The 21,684-nt window shown below is 42.9% G+C and overlaps 1 protein-coding gene across 4 annotated transcripts in view; it reads right to left on the bottom strand.

Moving 5' to 3' along the window:
• The window catches only part of DOCK8 (dedicator of cytokinesis 8), a 227,101-nt gene that overhangs the window by 64,035 nt on the left and 141,382 nt on the right, over window positions 1-21,684 (bottom strand). For all 4 annotated transcript variants that reach the window (XM_032636094.1, XM_032636092.1, XM_032636096.1 and 1 more), the window contains 8 exons: window positions 20,589-20,727; window positions 19,884-19,985; window positions 16,662-16,757; window positions 15,737-15,971; window positions 13,014-13,178; window positions 10,443-10,612; window positions 7,702-7,797; window positions 3,889-3,984 (listed from right to left, as the gene is read on the bottom strand). In XM_032636094.1, coding sequence (XP_032491985.1) covers window positions 3,889-3,984; window positions 7,702-7,797; window positions 10,443-10,612; window positions 13,014-13,178; window positions 15,737-15,971; window positions 16,662-16,757; window positions 19,884-19,985; window positions 20,589-20,727 — 1,099 coding nt within the window. The remainder of the gene's footprint in view (window positions 1-3,888; window positions 3,985-7,701; window positions 7,798-10,442; window positions 10,613-13,013; window positions 13,179-15,736; window positions 15,972-16,661; window positions 16,758-19,883; window positions 19,986-20,588; window positions 20,728-21,684) is intronic.

Raw genomic sequence — 21,684 nt, 5'->3', positions numbered from 1 at the left:
CAACAGCTCCGATGCCAAAGTGGTTGTTCATTAGCACGTGGGCATTAATACAACTAAAGGATGTTAAATTGCCCAGGTTGTTGGCTAAGCCCAAGGAGGCTGTCGCTCCTTTCTCCTCAAGCTTCTTGGGAAGAAAACTTTTGGTTTTGCAACAACTTCCTAGGCATCTGTAAGGCAAATGCAAAAGCAATGCGTGGAGGACTGGGCGTCCTGTCTGGGTCCAAGATTGGTTTCCTTGCAAAGTTCTGGCTGGGGCTGATGGTCTCCATTTGCCTCCATATGCAAACTCCAGCTCCCTTTCTTGCCCTTCTCCATCTACCTCTGAGCCCTGGGAAGCTGATCCCTATAGACAACATCATTCAGGACTCCTTGAACTTAGGCTTCTGTTTGGACCTGGCAAATGGGAGGCACCATCAGGGGACCAGTGGGCGGGAGAAGAGTGGTCCGGGTACGCATCCACTCCACTGCCCTCATCCCCGTGCAGCGTGCTTCTGGCAGTGGCAGTGTTTCTCTAAGATGCCAGCTTCTTGTCACGTGGACCCTCTTCTCTGCCTCAGCTTTCTCTTGCCCCCAGTTACACTATTCCATACCCTTGCTTCTTTAGAGCTAGGAGAGAGAAATGCTTCCAGCGCCTTCTGCTCCCAGGGTGCCTCACCAACCCTTATCTGCTCCTGTAACCTGGCACATACCCTGGGCAAAGTCCCTTTGATAAATGCTTTTCAGTTAACTCTTTTGAACAATGCCAACGCTGTCTCACGAGGACCCTGACAGACTTAGTTATAACCTGCAGAGCCCTGGGTGATCTGCATGTTGACCAGCCCCCTCCAAGCGCTCGTATCAGTAGGACTTTCTTTCCAGCTTCTGCAGCTGTTTACCATAAAGGACTCCTAGAGGAAGGAGGGCTATCAGCTTTAGCTTTTGCTTTCTTCCCTGAGCCTACTGAGTCCTAGTAAATAAATGTGCAAGACCAAGAGCAATTTTCACCTGTTCCACGGTTCTCAGATCCCTGCAGTTAGGGGCACTGAAGTGGTACTGATGAAGTCTTTGGCGGACCTGGAGACTTCTCCTTGTGACCTCCACCCTTCCTCCAACCCCATCTGTAAACTGGGGATGATGGAAAGCTCCTGCCTGAGGGTCGTCTGAGGATTCAACCAGATGATGCTTACAGTGCTTACAAGGGTGCCTAGCGTGTATAGAGATGCTCAACACATTTTAGGTGTTATTATTTTTCCTTCCTTGGGGATGCCAGCTGTCACTGGTATTATATGAAGGACAGAGTATCATTACATTTGCAGAGAATGCGAACTTGCCTTTGAAAGAGAGCTCTAAGATGCCACGAGGAGCCATTTAGGGCAAGCAATGCTGAGTTCATGCCTACTGAGAATGGGATAGTGATTGCAGCACTCCATTCAAGCTGACTTCAGACTACAAAGGTTTCGCATGTTGTTAATACGTTAGGCTAAGAAAATGTTTTGTCACGTTATGCTTCCAAGGAGAAGCAAAATGGCAGAGGAACAGAATTTGGACCAGAGCATGGTGGAACTGAGGGCCTGCCCCTCCCTGGCTGAGAGGGCTGGGCAAACCCCTCCTTAGCCTCAGGGTCCTGTGTTTGCACCGGGGATAACTGCTCACAATAGAGCTTATAATACATAGCTACTAAGTAAGATCTAAGAATGATTAGGTGAAGTGTGTGCATATGTGTGCATGTGTGTGAGTAAATGACATGAAACATCTTTGAACTGAGATACTGCTTTCCTTTGGGACTCTCTTCTAAGAGATTCCACAATGTCAAAGTGAGTTTTTGCATCATGTCCTTTAAAATTTGCAATATGGCAGATCAACTCAGTTGAAGATTATTTGTATGAATTATCTATAGACGGATTACCACCTGAGTAAATCTTCTTTATGGAGAAACTTGATGGTGGGGGGATGGGTACATAGAAACAGGATGTACTGGGCACACAGTGGTGGTTTTGATCCTTCTCTTGCCTCAAGACAGAGTTTGTGGCCAGCCTCTTCCTGCCGGATTGCAAAGCTCATGTCTCACTGCTAATGCGGTTGCTCCAAGACTTGTGAGCTGCAGCCACCCACCTGAATCAGCTTGGCTTTTAGAATGCAAACTCCTGGTGCTGGCTGCATATAGAGACCCTTAGCTCTGTTTGGGCCTCACAGAGCAGAGGTGGTGTGGACTAGTGGATCTTCAGCATGCTTGGAAGGCACCTGGGCAGACAGGTTCATGCACCGCCGGCTTCCCCCTCCTCATTGCACTCAGTATTCTAGGGAGGGGCTCCAGATCTGCTTTATTCTCACTAAGCACCCTAGGTGATTCTGCTGCAGGCATCTGGGACTGTGTTGGGAAAAGACATCTCGCTAGCAATACCTTTCTCAAACGAGAGGTGGGAACTTGGTGAAACTCTAAGGGATTTGCATCCTGGATGTGCTTCTGTGGCATGGGCCTCACTTCTTTTTAACTCTGTTGCACGCTACTTCCCATTTCCTCCCCAATGTATGTTTATTTTTCTTTCCTTTGACCCTCTTGTCCTTTATGCCTTATTGTTCAGTATTGTTCTCTTTTACTTGGGCTTGAACTTACATAGATAAACTAGAGCTCAGGTGAAAATCCTACCATCTCTCTCAAAAATAATTATCCACTTTAACAGTGCCACAGAGCAAAGAACCCAGTCAATATAAAGCTAATTCTATCACTAAATCTCAGTCCACTCTATCCTCTGGATTGTTTCTATGTGCATTTTTACGTAGTTAGTGTCTGTGCTTTCACACCTTTCTCATTTCACCTCATTTCGCAATGCATCTCAATTTATCAACATTGACAAAATGCTTATTCTAGTGGCTTTATGGCAAAATCCTTTCACTTCTAGTATAAAATAGGTATTACTATTATTCTCTTTAATTTTAAATTAAAGACTATGCTGTACCTTTTGCTTTTCTGCTAGAGAACAGATAGAAGTTGCAGGTAAACAGTTTTACAAGTTTCATTTTTTTCCCCCCAACAAATATTAGTTGGTGCTTGTACGATGCCAAGCCATGTTCTGGGGCTAGAGATAAGATAATGAAGAAGATAGACCCCAATCCTAGAAATCCAATAGGCAAAAGAGAAAAACAATTACAAATTGTGATAAGTGCTAGGAAGGAAATAAAGAAGGTGTTTAAAAGGAGAGGAATAGAGTGGAAGATATATTATGGTAGAAGGTGGTCAGAAAAGGACTCTCAGAAGTGGTGACACTAAAGCTGAAACCTAAAGAGAACTCCCAAAGTGTGTATGTATGTGGGGGGCACGAAAGGTACGGACAGGGGAAAGAATCTTAAGAAGGCTCTGAGGCTGAAAAGGTCTCAGCATCTTCAAAGGACCAAACTGGAAACAATGTGGCTGAATGAGGGGGGGAATAGGGTCTAAGATAAAGTTAGAGATGAATGGAAACAGAATCATCCAGGGGCTTTTTAGGCCGTGAGAAAAATGTGTGCTTTATTTCCAGTACACTGGAAATCACTGAAAGGTTTTAAATAGGGGAGTGTCATTATCTGCTTAATTTTGAGTTGCCCTGTGCAGATTGGATGGGCTGAGGGCACAAATGAATGCAGGTGGGCAAAGAGGAAGTGAATGCAGACATGATGGCAACTTGACTAGGCGGGGCGCAGTGAAGATTGGTGAGAAACGGCAGGTAGAAGTAGATTTTCAAGGTGGAATCAGTAAGATTTGGTGGAAGATGGATGAAGGGGTGAGGGAGAGTTAAAACTGAAGGAATGATCCCAGGTTTTCTGCAGGAGCAATTCAGTAGATAAGATGTCAGTTCTTACCATGGGAAACCTCACTGCCTGTCTGCTTTTCGTGCCCTACCGAGCACAGATATAAACATGCAAGAATCTCACCAGAAGCTCAAAGAAGAACCAGGAGTACTTGAAGACTGTTTCTTTCACCATTCCAGTGCTGACCACCATCTGCAGGGCAAGCTCCTCATGGAAATGCTGGACACACAAACACAAAAACATTACACTTACATAATGATGGTCTGTACTAGGTGCTTTATTCGCCAACCCCACTTTTCTTTTTTCCCAACTGTAATAGCTTGTTACTATGTGTCCTAGATGTCTTAGACCACAGTGGATGGCAGAGTCAATGCTGACACAATCTGAGACTGGAAGGCCTTTTCAGTAGGTAGGAGAAGGCTGTGTGGATCCCAAATCCCCGGAGCCACACAAACACAGGCAGGAGTTTCGAGGGAGGAAGGGGACACGGCAGGAGTGTATTTTTAATCCTTTCCTGAAAAGAAAAGGCAGTAGAGCATTCTGAGTCACTGGAAACCTGGGCACATGGGGCTTCTAAACCTTACTGGACAGCTGGGTTTGAAGGACTGGCCTCGGCAGGGGAGTGAAGCTAATACATTCTATGGGGGAAGCATTCCTGGGTAGCAGTCGGAACTGAGACTCTGTTCTTTTCCTTCCAGGTCCCACCGTAAACCCTCTGTGTGACCACGTGTTAGCTGTTCCTCCCCTTACCCTCAATGTTCTCATCTATAAGCTCAGTTGGTAGCAGTGGTTCTCAAACTTGAATGTGCGTCAGAATCCCTTGGAGAGCTTGTTAAGGAACAGACTGCTGAGCCCACCTCCAGAGTTTCAGATTCAGTAGGTCTGGGGTGGGGCCTGAGAATCTGCATCTCTAACAAGTTCCCGGGTGATGCTGTCACTGCTGGTCCAGGGACCTCAATCAAAGAACCACTGTCTAGATGGTATTTCAACTCCTTTTTGTTTTTATAATCCTGCTATGGCTTTGTGGGGAATGAGGTTTGGGTTTATCAGTAGATTGTCTGCATTAAAAGGCATAGGGGTAGCAGCTTGAACTCATCCAACTTCTATACTTCTTTGTCCCAGGGTCAGTTGCTCCACTTTATGTCTACACTGCCTGTCAAGTCATCTGACTACAGATGTAGCAGACAGTGATTTTTTTTACACCTTTTGCATCCTTCCCATTCCCTGCTTTATCTGGGGAACAAGTTTAAGACTAAAGGTAGGGCAACCAACTCATCTCAGTTTGCCTGAGACTGCTGTGGACAAAAACAATGTCGCCTGTCATCTCAGTAAACAATGTTGCCTGCTTATTCCAGTGAACAACAAATGTTTCCAGACCATCAAGCCATCAGCCACTGAGACCCAGACGGCGCACCCTGGGGGGAATTCGGGATGAACAAAAACAGGATACTTGGCCCTAGACAGTTAAGATGCATATCTAAGGAACAATTTCAACGAGCTCAGACTCTCGCATCTTCCCATACACAGAAAAAACACTAAAATCATTAACTTGAGATGTCTGTTTTTCATGAACATCTTTTGATGTTCAACTGCATGTTTTTTTTCAGCAAAAATCCCTATATATCCTAGCTCTTCCCTTACCTCTTTGGAACAGTCCCTCAGATATCTGAGAGACTGTATCCTGGGCTACAGTTCTCGGTAATGTCCCCGAATAAAACATAATTCTCAACGTTTAGGATGTGCGTTCTTTTCAGTCAATACCGTCCTGGTCTTAAAATGGAAAGTCCTACATCCCAAGGACCCTCTAAGCCCCGGAGAAACTGGGATAGCTGGTCACCCTAACTGATGGCAGAAATGATGTCTGGGCATTTTCTGTGGATTCCATTCATTTTACAACCATAAAATCTAGAATAAATACAGATGAACTCATTTTTTATTCCTCAGTGGATAAGAAAGCTGAAACTACTTGAACAACCTAATATCACATCCTAGAGTACTGGTGTATGTGGAAATAAAGTTTTAAAGTCAACACCCAAAGCAAAAATTTATTAGAACAAAGCTTACCCTTGACAAACCTTTAAATTACCCACAGTGTACAGTAGGCACGCCACACAATTTACTGATTCTTATGTACAGTAAAATTGGAGAGTTACTCAGCTAAACTAAAAGGAGACAAATGGAAAAATCTCTGTGCAGATGTCTGGGCATTCAAACTATTTACATCCCCTGACAGTTAATGGGGATGAATGGAGAATGCTGAAGTGTTTCAGCTTCTCATTGGTCCCGCTTCATTCTGTCAGGCGAGTCAAACCTTTATAATCTCAATACACGTGAACACAGTTGTGTGCTGTTGCGAGACACGAGGGAAGCTCTCCCACCTGGGAGAGGTGCAGGGCTGCGTGTTAATCTAGCAGATGGTCTAAGCTTGCCCTGATGTAACTCAGCTACACCAGGATCTTCCCATTGTAGGGAAGACACGCTCCACAAGCTTCAAAGGTAACCTCTGGAAAATAGGTCAGTTTGACTGTCAGAATCTTAAGGCAAGAGGAGATTAGAGGAGGATAAGCCGCTTCTTAAAGTAATTTATGTTGCTTACCGGGCAACATTATTACAAGAACACCTTGCTCCGGGGGGTACAGAAAATAGCCAAGCAGCTAAACCCAGTTTGCTGAGCTATTAAGGAAACACACTGGTTAAACCTCCCTCTGAAATGAAATGATTCTCTTCTGGTCATTGAAATGACCAGAAACAAAATCAAAACAAGGCAAATGTGCCCAGAAGAAATCAGGCCCTGCCTGAAGCAAGCCAGGCTGTAAGCAAATCATGGTTTTTAAGAAGGAAAATGGTACTTGTAACCAGTCCCTGCGAAGCCCAAAGCTAAGATTTAAAGTAGGTGAAATATTTATTTTCAGCACCTCATGACATCTTCTTTTACTCCTCCTGTTAGAATTAACTCCTGGTACCTCTTTCCAGACAAATGGAGCCCGTATTGCTGCCAAGTCTGCAGGCGCTGGACCCTACTAGGGCCTCCTCATGCCTGATCTTTCCCTCAGCCAGTCCAAAGTGAGCTGTGCTGAAGCTCATTCCCTCCATGCCTGTGTAACACATCTTTCCCAGCGGTGTTAGCTGTTGCAAAGAGCTTCCTGTGTTATCCTTCCAATCAGCATATTTACATTTTAATAGAGGTCTTGAAAGACACTCAAGACCTTAAGTAGCTACTAAAATTGTGAGACTCTTGGGTGCCTGGCGGAGGAGAAAACTTGGGGCAGACAGTTTCTTTATCCTCCACCCCTTGGACCACACATGACGTGACAACTGGAGAATCCTCTTAATATGAAGACAACTGGAGAATCCTCTTAATATGAAGAATTCTTTCTGATGAGCAGTTTAACAGCTTGTCAAGTCTCTGAACTCAGAGGTAAGGCTGATTGGAAAGAATTACAAGGCTTTTCATGTCTGATATCGTATTGAAATAAATGATACCTAATTATTGCCATTCTCTTTTTGAGGATGAATTGTCCCCAGCTCTCCTTTTACCAAAAAAGAAGCTAATACAGCAGTTCTCAGGTTCTCAAAGTGTGGTTCCTGGATTGGCATCAGCTGGGAACTTATCAGAAATACAAATCCTTGGGCCCTACTTCGAATCTATTGAATCAGAACCTCTAGGGGTAGGGCCAGCAGTCAGTTTTAACAAGCCACCCAGGTACTTCTGATGCATGGTAAGTTGGAGAACCACTTAGTAGGTAATTAGGTGGTCAAAAAATGGGGCACCTGGGACAGGGCTGCAAAAGTGAGTGTGTGTGTGTGTGTGTGTGTGTGTGTGTGTGTGTGTGTGTGTTAGGAGGGCAGGAACAAGATAGGAGAGTACTTGATGGCATCTATTTTCAATCATAGTGAGAGGCCGGGCAAATTATTCTCACACTGCCTGTTCAGTACCTTTTTGCTGACTGGCCTTGGGGTTGTTGTTGAACTTGGAGCATCATTATTGCCAGAGCAATAATAAGACATCCGGATGCAGCTACGATCAGCCATCTGAAATACACAAACCATGACTCAGCAGTCAACCAACAGTGGTCCCCAGAAAGATGAGCCAACGGCCTGGAAATCCCAAGCTTAGAATTCATTGTTAACATATTTCTTTTTCTTTCTTTTTTTTTTTTTTTCTGGTTACAAAGGTAAAACAACTGCCAAAAATAAACAAAGCAAACAAGGTAAAGTTACACCGAACTCTACTTGCTCCTGAGATATTCACTGTTAGTTGGTGTGTAGCCACCTATAGTCAAATCCTAGTTAAGAACCAACGGGTGCTGAACAGTCCCTTCAACTTTTCTAAGTCTCTGACTTAATTGGAAGAGCAGGAAAAAAAAATGTGTGGGAACAGTGCCTCTCTGTGGGTTAGCATGGTACTTTACCCAGTCTCCTAAACAGTCTTTAATAAATTGTCAAAAAACCACTTCTGACAGGAAGATCATGCTTGATACTTCTAATTAGACAAAAATATTTCCCCTCACTACAGAATAATTTAAAAATTCTTAACCTAGTCCACAGAGAAAAGTTAATATTTTCACTTTCATTAAAGGAAACCGTAATAATCAAGTCTGTGGATAACAGCTGCTGACCACTTCGCCCCTCCGCGATCCGCAAAGATCCTGCTTAAAGAGGACTTAGATGCAAAATTGAACCAGGCTGTGCTGGCAAATGCTTAACAACCAGCTCTCGGAGGGGTGGGGCTGATTGGTAGAACCTGCCAATTTCTGTGCTTGTGAAGGCTTCCATCATAGCTGATTTCAAGTTAACATGACATTACCGAATATGGTGTTGCAAAGAGATGTGCAGTAGCAAACCACTGTACAGTAGGCATAAATAACCTCAAGAACATAGATAACAGTAAAATGTAGTAAAGTAATTAAGAAGGGATGAGGTTTGAGTACTCCCTTAAAAAGGGAATAATTTTTTAGATTTATGGACAAGCTGCAAAGGTGGTTCTTGGATACGCTTTACCAAGTTCCTCTTAATGTTAATATCTTACATAAATATGGTACATTTGTCAAAACTAAGAAATTGGCACATTAACTAAACCAGACTTTATTTGAATGTCACCAATTTTTCCACTAATGTCCTAGTCTGCTCCAGAACACTGCATTTAGATTACCTTTGTTTTCCATATAACTTATTTGTTAGTTTATATAATTTAATTTTTAATAATGTCTGCGTTTAACACCTGGTTCAGAAAGTTCCTGAAAATTTAACAATCAGCTCTCAGAAACTGGTATGAACCAGCTCCAGCACATCCCTGGGTTGATTCTGTAAGTCAAAAAGGATAGAATATCAACAATTTCATATGATACAACCTATAGATCATCAGAATCTCTAGGAGTGGATCTATAGATGATTCTTACATTCATCCAGGGTTCAGAACTTCTACAGAGATGAGGAAAATAAGGCTCAGGGCAGGAATTGACTTGTCCATGACCACAGGCCTGGGTGGTATCAGATCGAGACCCAACCCTGGTCTCCAGATTTCCTGTCTCACAGCGTACTGTCTCAAGTAGGTGGTTTGTGTTAGGGGAATGATGTCAAAACCTAGAGAGTATGATTTATCTTCATTAGAGGAAATGACATTATTCCAAAAGCTCAGCCACCCTGAGGCCACAGATAACTGGAAAGAAAATTCAGATTAAGAATTCATGGTAGCTTTGTACATATATGAAAAACCACTGAATTATACACTTCAAAAGGGTGAATTTTATGGTATGTGAATTATATCACAATTTTTACAAATTTCAAACGAGAGACGTTTTACAGAATACCTGACCAGTATGCCTCAAGACTGTCAAAGTCCTCAAAAACAAGGAAAGTCTAAGAAATTGTCACAACCCAGAGGAGCTAAGGAAATGTCACTACAAAATCTAATGTGGTATCCTGGGTGGGATCCTAGAACAGAAAACAGACATTAGCAAAAAACTGAGGAAATCTGAATAAAATATAAACTTTAGTTAATAATAATAATATATCAATATTGGTTCATTAATTGTGACAAATGTGCCGTTCTAATGTAAAACGTTAGTAACAGGGAAACTATGCGTTGAGTACACAAAAATTTTCTGTCATATATTGACAATAATTCTATAAATCTAAAACTTTTATAAAATAAAAAGTTTATGAGAAAACATAAAGAATTCATGGAGGGAAACTATCTAGGGCAAGTCACCAACCCTCCCAGGATCTCGGTTTTTGTTTATAAATTTGGCTTTGATCTTTGGGATTCTTACATGGGATAATCAATCCATCTATGGATGTTAATGAATCTAAAAGGCAAGTTATTAAAAAATAAAACAAAAAACAGTCTTTCTAGGCATCAAAAACAGTTAAAGCCAAATTTTTTTCCTGGAAGATAAAATTCATGGTATTCATCAACTCCACGGAGCTAAACCAGCTATGCCCGAGAAACTTCCCACCAGAGTTCACTAACTCCGCGCATACCTTCAAATGCCAGTCTTGCCTGGCATCAGAATGATCTCAGTCACTTCAAAAGAAAAGAATATTAATAACTTGAAAGCTGAGCATTTGACCAAGCCAGTGGGCAGCAGCAGTGGTTGATTTCGTGTTGTCTCTCCAAGTGTTAGTTAAAAATAAAAAAGCCCATGTCTCTTTCCAGGGTTTGACATCTTCCTTACCTTTGAAGACATGATGTTCTTAACCTCCTCGTCTGCTGCAGAGTGTGTCCCCACGAGGTCTGGGTTACTGCTGCTCATCACTCGGGCCTGCATCAGCTTTGAACTCACAGCGGCAGCAGACGTGCGTCCGTATGTGTGGTAGCGAGGGTCTGGGAAGGAAGTGGGGCTGCCTGCACCCCACCAGGTATAGACATGTCAATAGAAAGCGGATCAGAGTCACTTATTGGACTTGAGAAGGAACTGAGGAGGGATGGGGTAGATAGTAGAGCAGAAACCCACTAGATTAGGTCTTGGAATTAGGGTCTTATTAGCAAATGCCTAGGAGAGGCCAGGGAGGCAATGTTTTGGTGGAAAGATAGGGTGTGAGGCAGTAGGGAGGGGTGAGGACTGTGGTAAACTGGAAACACATGCCTCATCCAAAGACAGGGGCTGCTCCTCATCTCCAGCTTCTTCTTGCCATGGGGAAACAGCCCACGAGGTTCTGATTTCTGAAGACAAGCTCGAAATGTGGATATTTTTTATTTCTTAGTATTTAAATGATGACGGCTTTATGAGTCTTGCATTTCTGAGATTTGAGAATCCAAGGAATCATCTGAATCTTATGAGAATAAGTATACACTGTATAGCAATGTTTCTCACCTTTGAGTATTTACATGTGTTCAAAGGTGATTATGTGAGTCTATGAATATTATGAGTATTTTTAAAAAACATTTAAAATTACAGGTTTACTTGAAATGAGGCTGCATGGAGTAATAAGTATGCCCAAGTTCCTTTGTCAGAGACTGGAATTTTGTTAACTTATTGATGCTACTTTTTATATCATGCTGACCAGACGTTCTGGTTGAGTATTATAAAAAGACTGGAGAAATATTATTTCAGAAGTTTAGTTTGGGGGAAATGAGAAAAGGGATTTATTTTTTCATAATGAAAAGTTTAGGGGCCACTGCTTACCACAGCTATCAAATATATATTATTTTCCTTATCATTATAATCCTAGGCATCTGTTGTCACTTCTCCAGCTTTTAAAAGAAGGGATTTGCAACTGAATCAATTTCCTTTCTTTTTATGGCTGAGTAATATTCCATTGTATATATGTGCCACATCTTCTTTACCCATTCATCTGTTGATGGACACTTAGGTTGCTTCCATGTCCTGGCTATTGTAAATAGACCTGCAATGAACATTGTGGTACATGACTCTTTTTGAATTATGGTTTTCTCAGGGTATATGCCCAGTAGTGGGATTGCTGGGTTGTATGGTAGTTCTATTTGTAGTTTTTTAAGGAACCTCCATACTGTTCTCCATAGTGGCTGTATCAATTTACATTCCCACCAACAGTGCAAGAGGGTTCCCTTTTCTCCACACCCTCTCCAGCATTTACTGTTTGTAGATTTTTTGATGATGGCCATTCTGACTGGTGTGAGATGATATCTCATTATAGTTTTGATTTGCATTTCTCTAATGATTAATGATGTTGAGCATTCTTTCATGTGTTTGTTGGCCACCTGTACATCTTTGGAGAAATGTCTATTTAGGTCTTCTGCCCATTTTCGGATTGGGCTGTTTGTTTTTTTGTTATTGAGCTGCATGAGCTGCTTGTAAATTTTGTAGTGAGGTGGATAGACCTAGAGTCTGTCATACAGAGTGAAGTAAGTCAGAAGGAGAAAAACAAATACCGTATGCTAACACATACATATGGAATCTAAGGAAAAAAAAAAATGTCATGAAGAACCTAGGGGTAAGACGGGAATAAAGACACAAACCTACTAGAGCATGGACTTGAGGATATGGGGAGGGGGAAGGGTAAGCTGTGACAAAGTGAGAGAGTGGCATGGACATATATACACTACCAAATGTAAAATAGATAGCTAGTGGGAAGTAGCCGCATAGCACAGGGAGATCAGCTCGGTGCTTTGTGACCACCTAGAGGGCTGGGAGGGAGGGAGACGCAAGAGGGAAGAGATATGGGAACATATGTATATGTATAACTGATTCACTTTGTTATAAAGCAGAAACTAATACACCACTGTAAAGCAATTATACTCCAATAAAGATGTTAAAAAAAAAAAGTACCGACTGGGTGAAGATCAGTGAGGGATTATCAAATAGGCAGAAAAAACAAGTGTTTAGAATATAAAAATAGGGAGGAAGGTAGATAGAAAGCAAGAGAGAAAAATCTAGACGTGAACTTTTTTTTTTTTTGCGGTATGCGGGCCGCTCACTGCTGTGGCCTCTCCCGTTGCGGAGCACAGGCTCTGGACGCACAGGCTCAGCAGCCATGGCTCACGGGCGCAGCCGCTCCGCGGCATGTGGGATCCTCCCAGACCGGGGCACGAACCCGAGTCCCCTGCATCGGCAGGCGGACTCTCAACCACTGCGCCACCAGGGAAGCCCGAGACATGAACTTTTAATTTCAGCATTCATGTAAGTTTTGTTTATTCTGAAAGATAAAAATTTAACTTTCGGGCTTTTAATTTTATTGTGAATTCTGTGGGGTGGGGGTGAGGGTGTGCTGCCCGCCAGGCTCCCATACTCTGGTGTGGGGTGGTGGGTGGGACAGGGGGATGTTACCTGACTTGGGTACGTCCCTCTGCGGCTCGGGCAGGCGGAAGATGTAGTGCACATAGGAGGCCAGCAGGCAGTTCCTCCCATGCTGGTCCTTGCCCAGGCCCTTGCTGTTGTGCAGACTGTTGGCGGTGGCCACCACAGACTCGAAGGCAAACTGGGAGAAGTTGGCTGAGGAACCAAGAGAAAAATGGGCGGCCCTGCAGTGAGTCCTTAATGAGCCTGAGGTGGAACATTCTTTGGGGCAGTGACAAGGAGTCCTGACCACTGACCCGGCTGAACCAGGCTGAACCCCCTGGGGCAGGGTGAGTGGTTTTAGTAAGCTCCAGCATGCCAGCTCTGCTTACTGCAAAGGACTTCACATTTCCTCCTTCTGCCAGCACTGTGGTTTTTCAGGACGAAGATGCGAGCCTGTCCAGACCTCCTCCCCTCTCTAAACCACACTGTAAAGTGGTGCTACTCAGTGGGGTCTGTCCTGACATCATCAGTATCACCTAGGATCTTATTAGAAATGCAGAATCTCAGGCCCCGCCCAGGACCGACTGAGTCAGAATCTGCATTTTAACCAGATGCCCAGGTCATCCTTACGCACACTATGGTTTGAGATGGGCTGTTGAACAATATGGATTCTTGGTGTACAGATTAATCTAAAGACGTATGTGTATCATGTCAGTCCCTGGACCTGTACAAACAATGCTTCACCATGTACACTCTCTTGTTGAGGAGCTCCAAACCCTCCACAGTCTGGCTCCACCCTACTTATCCCACTTGGTACCCTCTTCTGCTCAAATTCAACTTCCTTAAAATAAGGCAATCTTTATACTGTCCCCATCACGCGTCTGCTTCTCACTTCTGCAATTCTGCTCGCGCTGCTGTCCTCACCTAGAAAGCCCTCCTTGCTCCCACCCACAAAATCATACTAACCTTTCGATGCTAAGCACCATCCCACCTCCTCAATGAAGCCTCTGACACCACTCAGTACAGGGCTTAAGTGACACCAAATCACAAGGTTCTTGGGCTGTTTCCAGTGGGAAATTCTGTCTCTCTGATAGGCTGGAAGCAAAGTGCATTTCTCATACTTTCTTCTCTCCCCACCATGCCTTCCATGGTGCCTGACACAGATAAGTTCTGAAGACATGCTTGGAGACCAAGTGCCTCCACCTATTCTGCCTGTCCCAACACCCTGGAGTCCCAAATATTGGCTCAAAATGTGTGAATGAACGTTCTGTCTAGTGAACAAGTCTACACTCCATAGCTGGGCCTACAAAGCAGTGCACCACATATGTGGAGGGCGCAGAAGGAAATCCAGGGAGGGTACAGATGGCCACTCCACAGGCATCTAGCTGGAGAGGCAACAGCTACACGTGTGAAAAGTTAGCCGACAATGTAGGACGCCTTATCTGTGGAGCCACAGCAGATGCATCCCAGGATACACTGCAAACTGAGGGATTCAGAGGTCACGCTCTTCCCTAGCTCTGAAAGCTCCCCCACGTGTCCTAGGCTACAAGTTCATTTCTCCCTCCCCACCAACTTACTCATATTCCATGGCCCAACAGTGTTATCTCCTTCTTTTCTGACACTCCCAGAAAAGTGGTTTTGACACTTTTTTCTGAACTACTTTTTTTCTGATCCAGACACTCTGGTCCTCTGCTTTTGCCAGTCTCTGTCCCCATTTTGGCCTCTTTCCCTCTAAGCCCACTTCAAAGCCATCTCAGTTGCAGTCTTCTTTCTGGGGGCCTTCCTCATCCTCCCAGATGGATGTCTTCGCCATCACCCCAACAGCATTCAGCTGTGTCCATTTGAGGACTTGTGTCCTGTGCTGCTGATCTTTGCTATATTTTATCGTAAGTCCTCTGAGGTTCAATATGCTCTTGATTATTATTGCAAAACCTACAACTCTAAGCACAGTACTGGCAGCATGGATGGTACCCAAAGATATCTGCTGGGCTGGAGAGCACAGACTAATACAAGCCCAGCTGAAAATAGTGTCAAACAAAGATGGCCTACAGCAGCCAGTCTACCCCTGCAGGAGTTGGAAGAACCACTGGACCCAGGCCCTACATGACATTATTTCCAAAGGAAGTCTTACACATCGTATTTAGTGTTCATTTGTTAAAAGTAAGCATTTAAGATGGGTGTTTGCTGCGTGCTGAGGGGAGGGGAGAATGGGGTGACTGTTCAGGAGTATGGGGTTTCATTTGAGGCTGATAAAAATGGTCTGGAATTAGAAAGTACTGACAGTTGCATTACGTCATGAATATACTAAAAACCACTGAATTGTACACTTTAGTGAATTTTATGGTATGTGCATTTTATCTCAATAAAAAAGGAATTTCAATTTAGACAGTTCCTTTCCTTCCATTGAATATGGGTTGTCTTATTTCTTTAAAACGTTGGATTCCCTTGTTGGTCAAGTCAACAAAAAATATCTTCGAGGTAAAAGAAAACCATCAATTACTAGGAATGGAATTTAAAGGACTGGCTTCAGTCATTCAACACATTAATGTAAAAAAACCCAGATAATTTTAAGCATCCTATATTAATGTTTCTTTTTTTAAAACATACAGGGAATCTCCAAAAAAAAAAAAAAATAGCAGTGGACTTGGTTTCCCTTGGACTCACATCCTCAACAGAAAGATCACATTGGCCCTCCTCCCGGAACTTCTGGAAAATCGTGTTTCATAAAACAAGGCACTGCCTGCCTCCTCCCAGGCCCCCAGGCCTCCTACCTGTCTGGCCAGCGATGACCATGGGCTGCACGAACAGCTGGAAGAGCTTGTCCAGCACCAGGTGCAGGAAGAGCACAAGGGGCTCCAGGCGGGAGGAGTTGAGGCAAATGATGCTGAGCTTCAGCTCGTGCTCCAGAGCCGCTTCACTGATCTTCTGGTCCAGCACGCGGATGGGGAAGGTCACCTGGCTTTCCAGGGAATGGCAGAGCGTGAAGAACTTCTCCAGGTGGTTGTCCTGGGAAGGCAGATGGCAGGCCTCATGGGTCTCATCCCCTCAACGCTCACCAGTGGATTCATAAACACAATCACGTAGCTCTTTCTAGGCAAAACTTCTTACCCAGTGTTTCAGAGCAGAAGTTCTAAGACACGGGTGTTTCAGACCAGGTTATGAATTTCTTTGTAGAGTGTTGTGCACAAAATAGAACCTCTCAATAATTATTAGCTGAAGAAAAAATAATTTGGACTCTGACATGTTCTGTCAGAGGCAGGGATACCAGGCAAACACACTGCCGAGACAGGGGTCTAAGCAGATGCAAAACTCAAGACAGTGGCAGGAAAAGGAGAGAAAGTAGAACAACAACAACAAAAAATCTGGAAGAGAAATGGCAGAATTACAGAGGGAAATGAGATAGCAACAGCAGGAAAATGTTTAAATGAAGTCTCCCCACGAAACTTCTCAACCAACAGTGCAGGTGCCAAGCTGCTTCAACATTTTTATAAGGTCTTTCTATGAAACCAACAAATAAAACCTAACAGGCTTGCAATTTCCCACACAGAACTGAAAGGGTTTTTTGGTGTTGTTTTATCCAGGCACAAAGATCTTCACTGATCTTTTATTGAACTGTCCTTAGAAGTTTCTCTGCTGCACCCCATCTTCATTATTAGCCTGCTGTTCTGATTTAAACTTGACCTGGATACTCCTTACCTGGGTGTGAACAGAAGAAACAGCTTGCACTTCAATATTGAATACTCCCTTATGTCCTTCAGCCCATTTAATGGGAGGATTCTGCAAAGGGACTTTCTGTGTTAAAAGAAAACAAATTAGCAATTCAATTCCCTTTTCTCAGTACTAACAAGCAGAGTAAAGCAACTTGACAGTAGATGTCAGGGTTATACAAATATAAATCTCCCTGGAAAACTAATATAACTGGCCTTAGAGTTAGGAGCCCTGGGTTCAAGTTCAGTTTTACACCAAATTAATTATTTTCACTTCGACAGGTCAATGAAACTTTCTGGGCCTTCATTTTCTCATGCTGAAAGAAGGGGTTTGAATCGAGTTATCTATCTAATTTAAGCTTCCATCCAGCACTGGTAATCCTTGATTCTAGGAATTAAAATAAAGTCATATCCTAATGATTTCTCCATTAATCAGGAATGTCAGGACAAAGTGTAGAATATCTTTAGAAGACATGAAATTTTAATGCTTTTGAGAGACTACAGTTTTGTTCCCTTTTAACAAAATGTTTCCAAGTAGCAGTCCTTCTAGGCTCCTGCTTTAATTACTCAAAATGACTTTTATAATATTTATATATCAATAGCCCTGTAGTCCTCAGAGACCACTTCTTGCCTTAAAATCTCAAGGGAATTGTCATCCTACAGTGTTGAGTAAGGAGGGCCTTGGCAGACTTGGCCATGTGAGTGTGGGTATTGTGTCTCTTGCATTTTAATGGAAGGAAACATACTGTACTTGCAAGGGTAGGATGTGTGCACGGGGTGGGGACCTTTGGAACTATCTCAGACAGAGTTACAAACTGGGGCACAAAGCTGGATCCAGCCCACAGACAAGTGCTGTTTGGCCCAGTGTTAGAAACTGTCGAATTAGTTGCCAAACATTAGAATGTCAGAAAATTTCACATGAAAGCCTGCTTTTCTATCGTCTTTTGAGAATCTGAAGATATGAAGACGTTGATCTTGCATCCCAGCATGGCACCAATGTGCAGAGCAGAGGAGTAGCTATGACCTTGGGTGGGAAGACAGTCTCCAGTGTGAACAAATTCCACCAGGACCTTGCACTCATTATTAATGAGTCCGACCTGTGCGGTCACTGGAGTTTGCAGTAATCTAAAGCAACACTGACCACTAAAAATATAATGTGAGCCATCTATGTCATTTAAAATTTTCTAGTAGCCACATTAAAATTTTTTTAATGTGATAATAATTTTAATACTATGTTTCATTGAACCCAATATAGCCTAAAGATTATTATTTCAACATGTAATCAATACAGAAAATTATGAATAAGATATTTTACATTTTTTTTTCCTGCTACTAAGTCTTTGAAACCCAGTTTGTGTTTTATACTGACAGCACATCTCAGTTTGGACTAGCCACATTTTAAATAGCCTCATGTGGCTAGTGGCAACTATATTGGACAGGGTAGGCCTAAAGCATATTAGGAGAAGCTGAGGGCATATTGATAAAGATAGCTTAAGGCAAGTAGGAAAAAGGAACTAATATTTACTTAAGCATCGAGTTTGTTGCTTGATATGTATTATCTCATTCAATGTTCACAGCTACCTTGTAGGCAGGTCTGGGCTAGGTTTCCTCTTTGAGACTCAGAGAGGGTAAGCAATTCACCCATGTTCACACAGCAAGGGCATGGCAGAATCTGGATTTTGGATCAAGATGTATTTGTCTCCAAAGCCAGGTTTGTTTACTGGGTGTTCTAGGAAATTAGAATGTGCAGCTTGATGTTGAAAAGGTAGTTTTGCGGGCTTCAGCAAGGGGCTGTGTGTCCAAATCATAAAACAGGGAGTATCTGTGAACATACTCACAAAACCACTTAGGTGGTTTTGAGGAGAATAGTTTTGATCTAAATTCAGGCATATGCCTGTGGCCCAGGGCAAAGGAAGCTTCTCTCTCCAGGGGAAAAAAAAAAAGGAAATAGAAAATGGAATAGCCTGGGGCAGTGGGGGTGGGTAGTCAGAGTAGGAAAGAAAGTTGACTATAAAAGTTGGAACAAAATTCAAATTCCTGGGAAATTCAACTTGAAATATGCAAGCAAAACAAAAGAGATGAAGGGGGACCTACAGATTAAGAGCCTTAAAAGACATGTCAAGCAATAGCAATGTATAGAGCTTATTTGGATCCTCACATGCAACAAACAACTGTAAAAAAAAAAAGACATTAATGATATAATTGGAAATTTGATCACTGGATATATGAAGATATTAAGGAACTATTATTAATTTTTAAGGTATGACAATGGTATCGTGATGGTTAAAAAAGGAGCCCTTATCTTTTAAGATAAAATACTGAACTATTTATAAATGAAATGATATGATGTCTGGTATTTGCTTCAAAATAAATCTTATTGATATAAACCTACACCAACCAGACTGAGAAGCATGAGAGCTGGTGCTGGTGCAATCAGAACAGAGGGTTCACTGGGCTCCCTTTAAACTAGTGGATTGCAGCAGAATGTATGGGGAAAAAGGCGGGACAGGGAACGTGAGGAGAGAAAGAATATTGACATTGGGCTCTTTAGAGGAATAAAAGCCCCAATATCCACCTGGGGACTGTGACAACTAACCCAGAGGGGAAACCAATGGAATCTGGCATGGGAACCTTTTGTAAGGATGGGAGCTGAGAGCAGTTGTTATCACAGGTGAGCTCTATTTGCCTTTTTTTGTGGGGGGGTACGCGGGCCTCTCACTGTTGTGGCCTCTTCTGTTACGGAGCACAGGCTCCGGACGCGCAGGCTCAGCGGCCATGGCTCACGGGCCCAGCCGCTCCGCGGCACATGGGATCTTCCCAGACCAGGGCACGAACCCGTGTCCCCTGCATCAGCAGGCGGACTCTCAACCACTGCGCCACCAGGGAAGCCCTGCCTTCCTTTTTAAAATACCCCATTCTGTAAACCCCTTTGTTATAGATAATACAAGGTAATGCTGCCTGGGTATGGGTTGTATTGACCCAACATTCTGAATTGGTGACAATCTAAATTAATGAGGTCTTAAAACCAGTTATTTCTCCCATCCTATCAGAACAACGTGCTCTCAGAAAACACCCTGTGCTGACAGATGACTGCTCCCCAAAACACGCTGAGCATCCTTAGTCATGTATAAAGGAATGGGAAGTGGCTCTGGAAAGGTGGTCCAAGACCATGGCTGGACCGGAAACAGGTGATGGCCAGCTTGCTGGTTACCTCTGCAGAATGCATAGAGTAGTTGGGTGGCAGCTTCTCCAAGGCAACTGGGAGACAGTAGGAGCCAGTTTGAAGACGTTCATTTAAGAGAATTGGCAGCCACTGAAATAGATGATGTAAAGAATAAAATGGGATTTATTACCGCATATAATTCTGGCAATTTATCTAGCTCACAATAATCAAATGCAACTAAATGATGATTAGATATTGACCAGAGCTCTTTGGGGCAGTAATTTCTGTCAAGTTCTTTAGATTTTAAATTCCCTGAGAGCTCCTGAGATGGTAATATCGATGATTCACTGTTTTCGGAGCCAAAGTAGTAGCATTTTTCTTTATAGCCAATGTGTGTGTATATCTGGAAAACATCAATATTTATTTTACCTTTTATATATTTTAAAGAAATAACTTTTTCCCTTTGGGGAAAAAAGAGCTATTTTTATATGTGAAGCATATATATAAAATTTGGAAATAATGGACATTGTAATGCGAGTATTCTTTCACTATCTCTCACCCACTACCTTTCATTCCTGAAATAGTCATTTGCTAAGTCAAGTCATCTCTGCTCTTTGCTGCAATCTGGTTTGGCACATTTTGCTACTCCTGACAGGAAAAAAGCAAGTGAATAGAATTTAGTTGTTTATCTCTGCAGGAACCTTGGAGGCACCAACAACTGCAGAGTGAATCTGCAAGTTGAAAACAACTCACTGAATATCCCAGGAGACTTTCTACGGAGTTTCCTTGCTTCTGCTGACAGCTGATATGGTAGAAGGTGAACAGGAGGTGGTGATTTACTGTTAGCTTAGCAGGGAGCTTAATTTTCACTTCTTCATAGAAGTCAGGAGACCTGTTTCAAAAGCACATTATACACAAATAACTTTTAGCAAGAGTGATGGCTTCCCTGACTATAAATTGTAACACCACGGACCCTTTGCCCCTCAGAATTCGCCTGCTTGGTGTTTTACTTTTCATTTTACATCAGTCTCCTCCTAAGCTAAAAGTCCTGAGACCAAGCTTATGTCACTGGATACACTTCACTTATATAAGGCTGCTCACAAACGAAAAGCTTTGCCAGAAAAAAAAAAATCCCTGCACACAATGGAAAAATCCAACAACTTAATTTGGACAGAGGATGAGGTTTGGAGTCCTGCTGTGACCTCCTTTTCTATCTCTACCCCAAGAACAGGGACTGGTGCACAGCCGGCACTCATCAAAGGATTTGGGGGAAACAAATGAAGGATGCAGGAAGGAAAGGGAATCTGATTTTACTGAATTATGATGTCCCAGGCGGTTTACTAAGGGCTTCACATACATTACTCATTTAAGCCTCATTCCAGTCCAGGAGGGTGGGTTCAGAGAAGTATTCAATACTTAAATGGGCCAAGGTTATCAGGCCGGGTTCAAACCCTAGTTTGTCTGACCCTATACAGATGTCCTACCTGGAAATGTGAATAACAGTTTAGACATTATTCTCTGACTCAATTTGCCCACATAAAAATGAGTGTTTCATTTCTCCTTTGGTCAACTTAAATCTTCTTAAAGTAGGTAGTGGTGCAGGTACGGATAGAAGACAAGGAGACAGACCAAGGAGGGCTGGATTTTGTTTCTGGCCCCTCCAGTACCTCAAAGCAAGGCAAGAAATTTATTTCTTTATGGAACACCATAAGACCTCTCTATATCACACAAGAGTAGAAGGCTCCAGAAAACTCAAAACAATATTAGGTTCTTGAAGATATGTTCTTCTCCCAAACACAGTTAATGGCAAAAATTGTGGTTCTCCAGCATAGAAACAGGGAACTGGCAT

The sequence above is a fragment of the Phocoena sinus genome, chromosome 6 (genome assembly GCF_008692025.1).
Source record: "Phocoena sinus isolate mPhoSin1 chromosome 6, mPhoSin1.pri, whole genome shotgun sequence".
Classification (NCBI taxonomy): domain Eukaryota; kingdom Metazoa; phylum Chordata; class Mammalia; order Artiodactyla; family Phocoenidae; genus Phocoena; species Phocoena sinus.
Note: the sequence above shows the minus strand (reverse complement) of the source record. Positions and strands in the feature narration are given on the sequence as shown.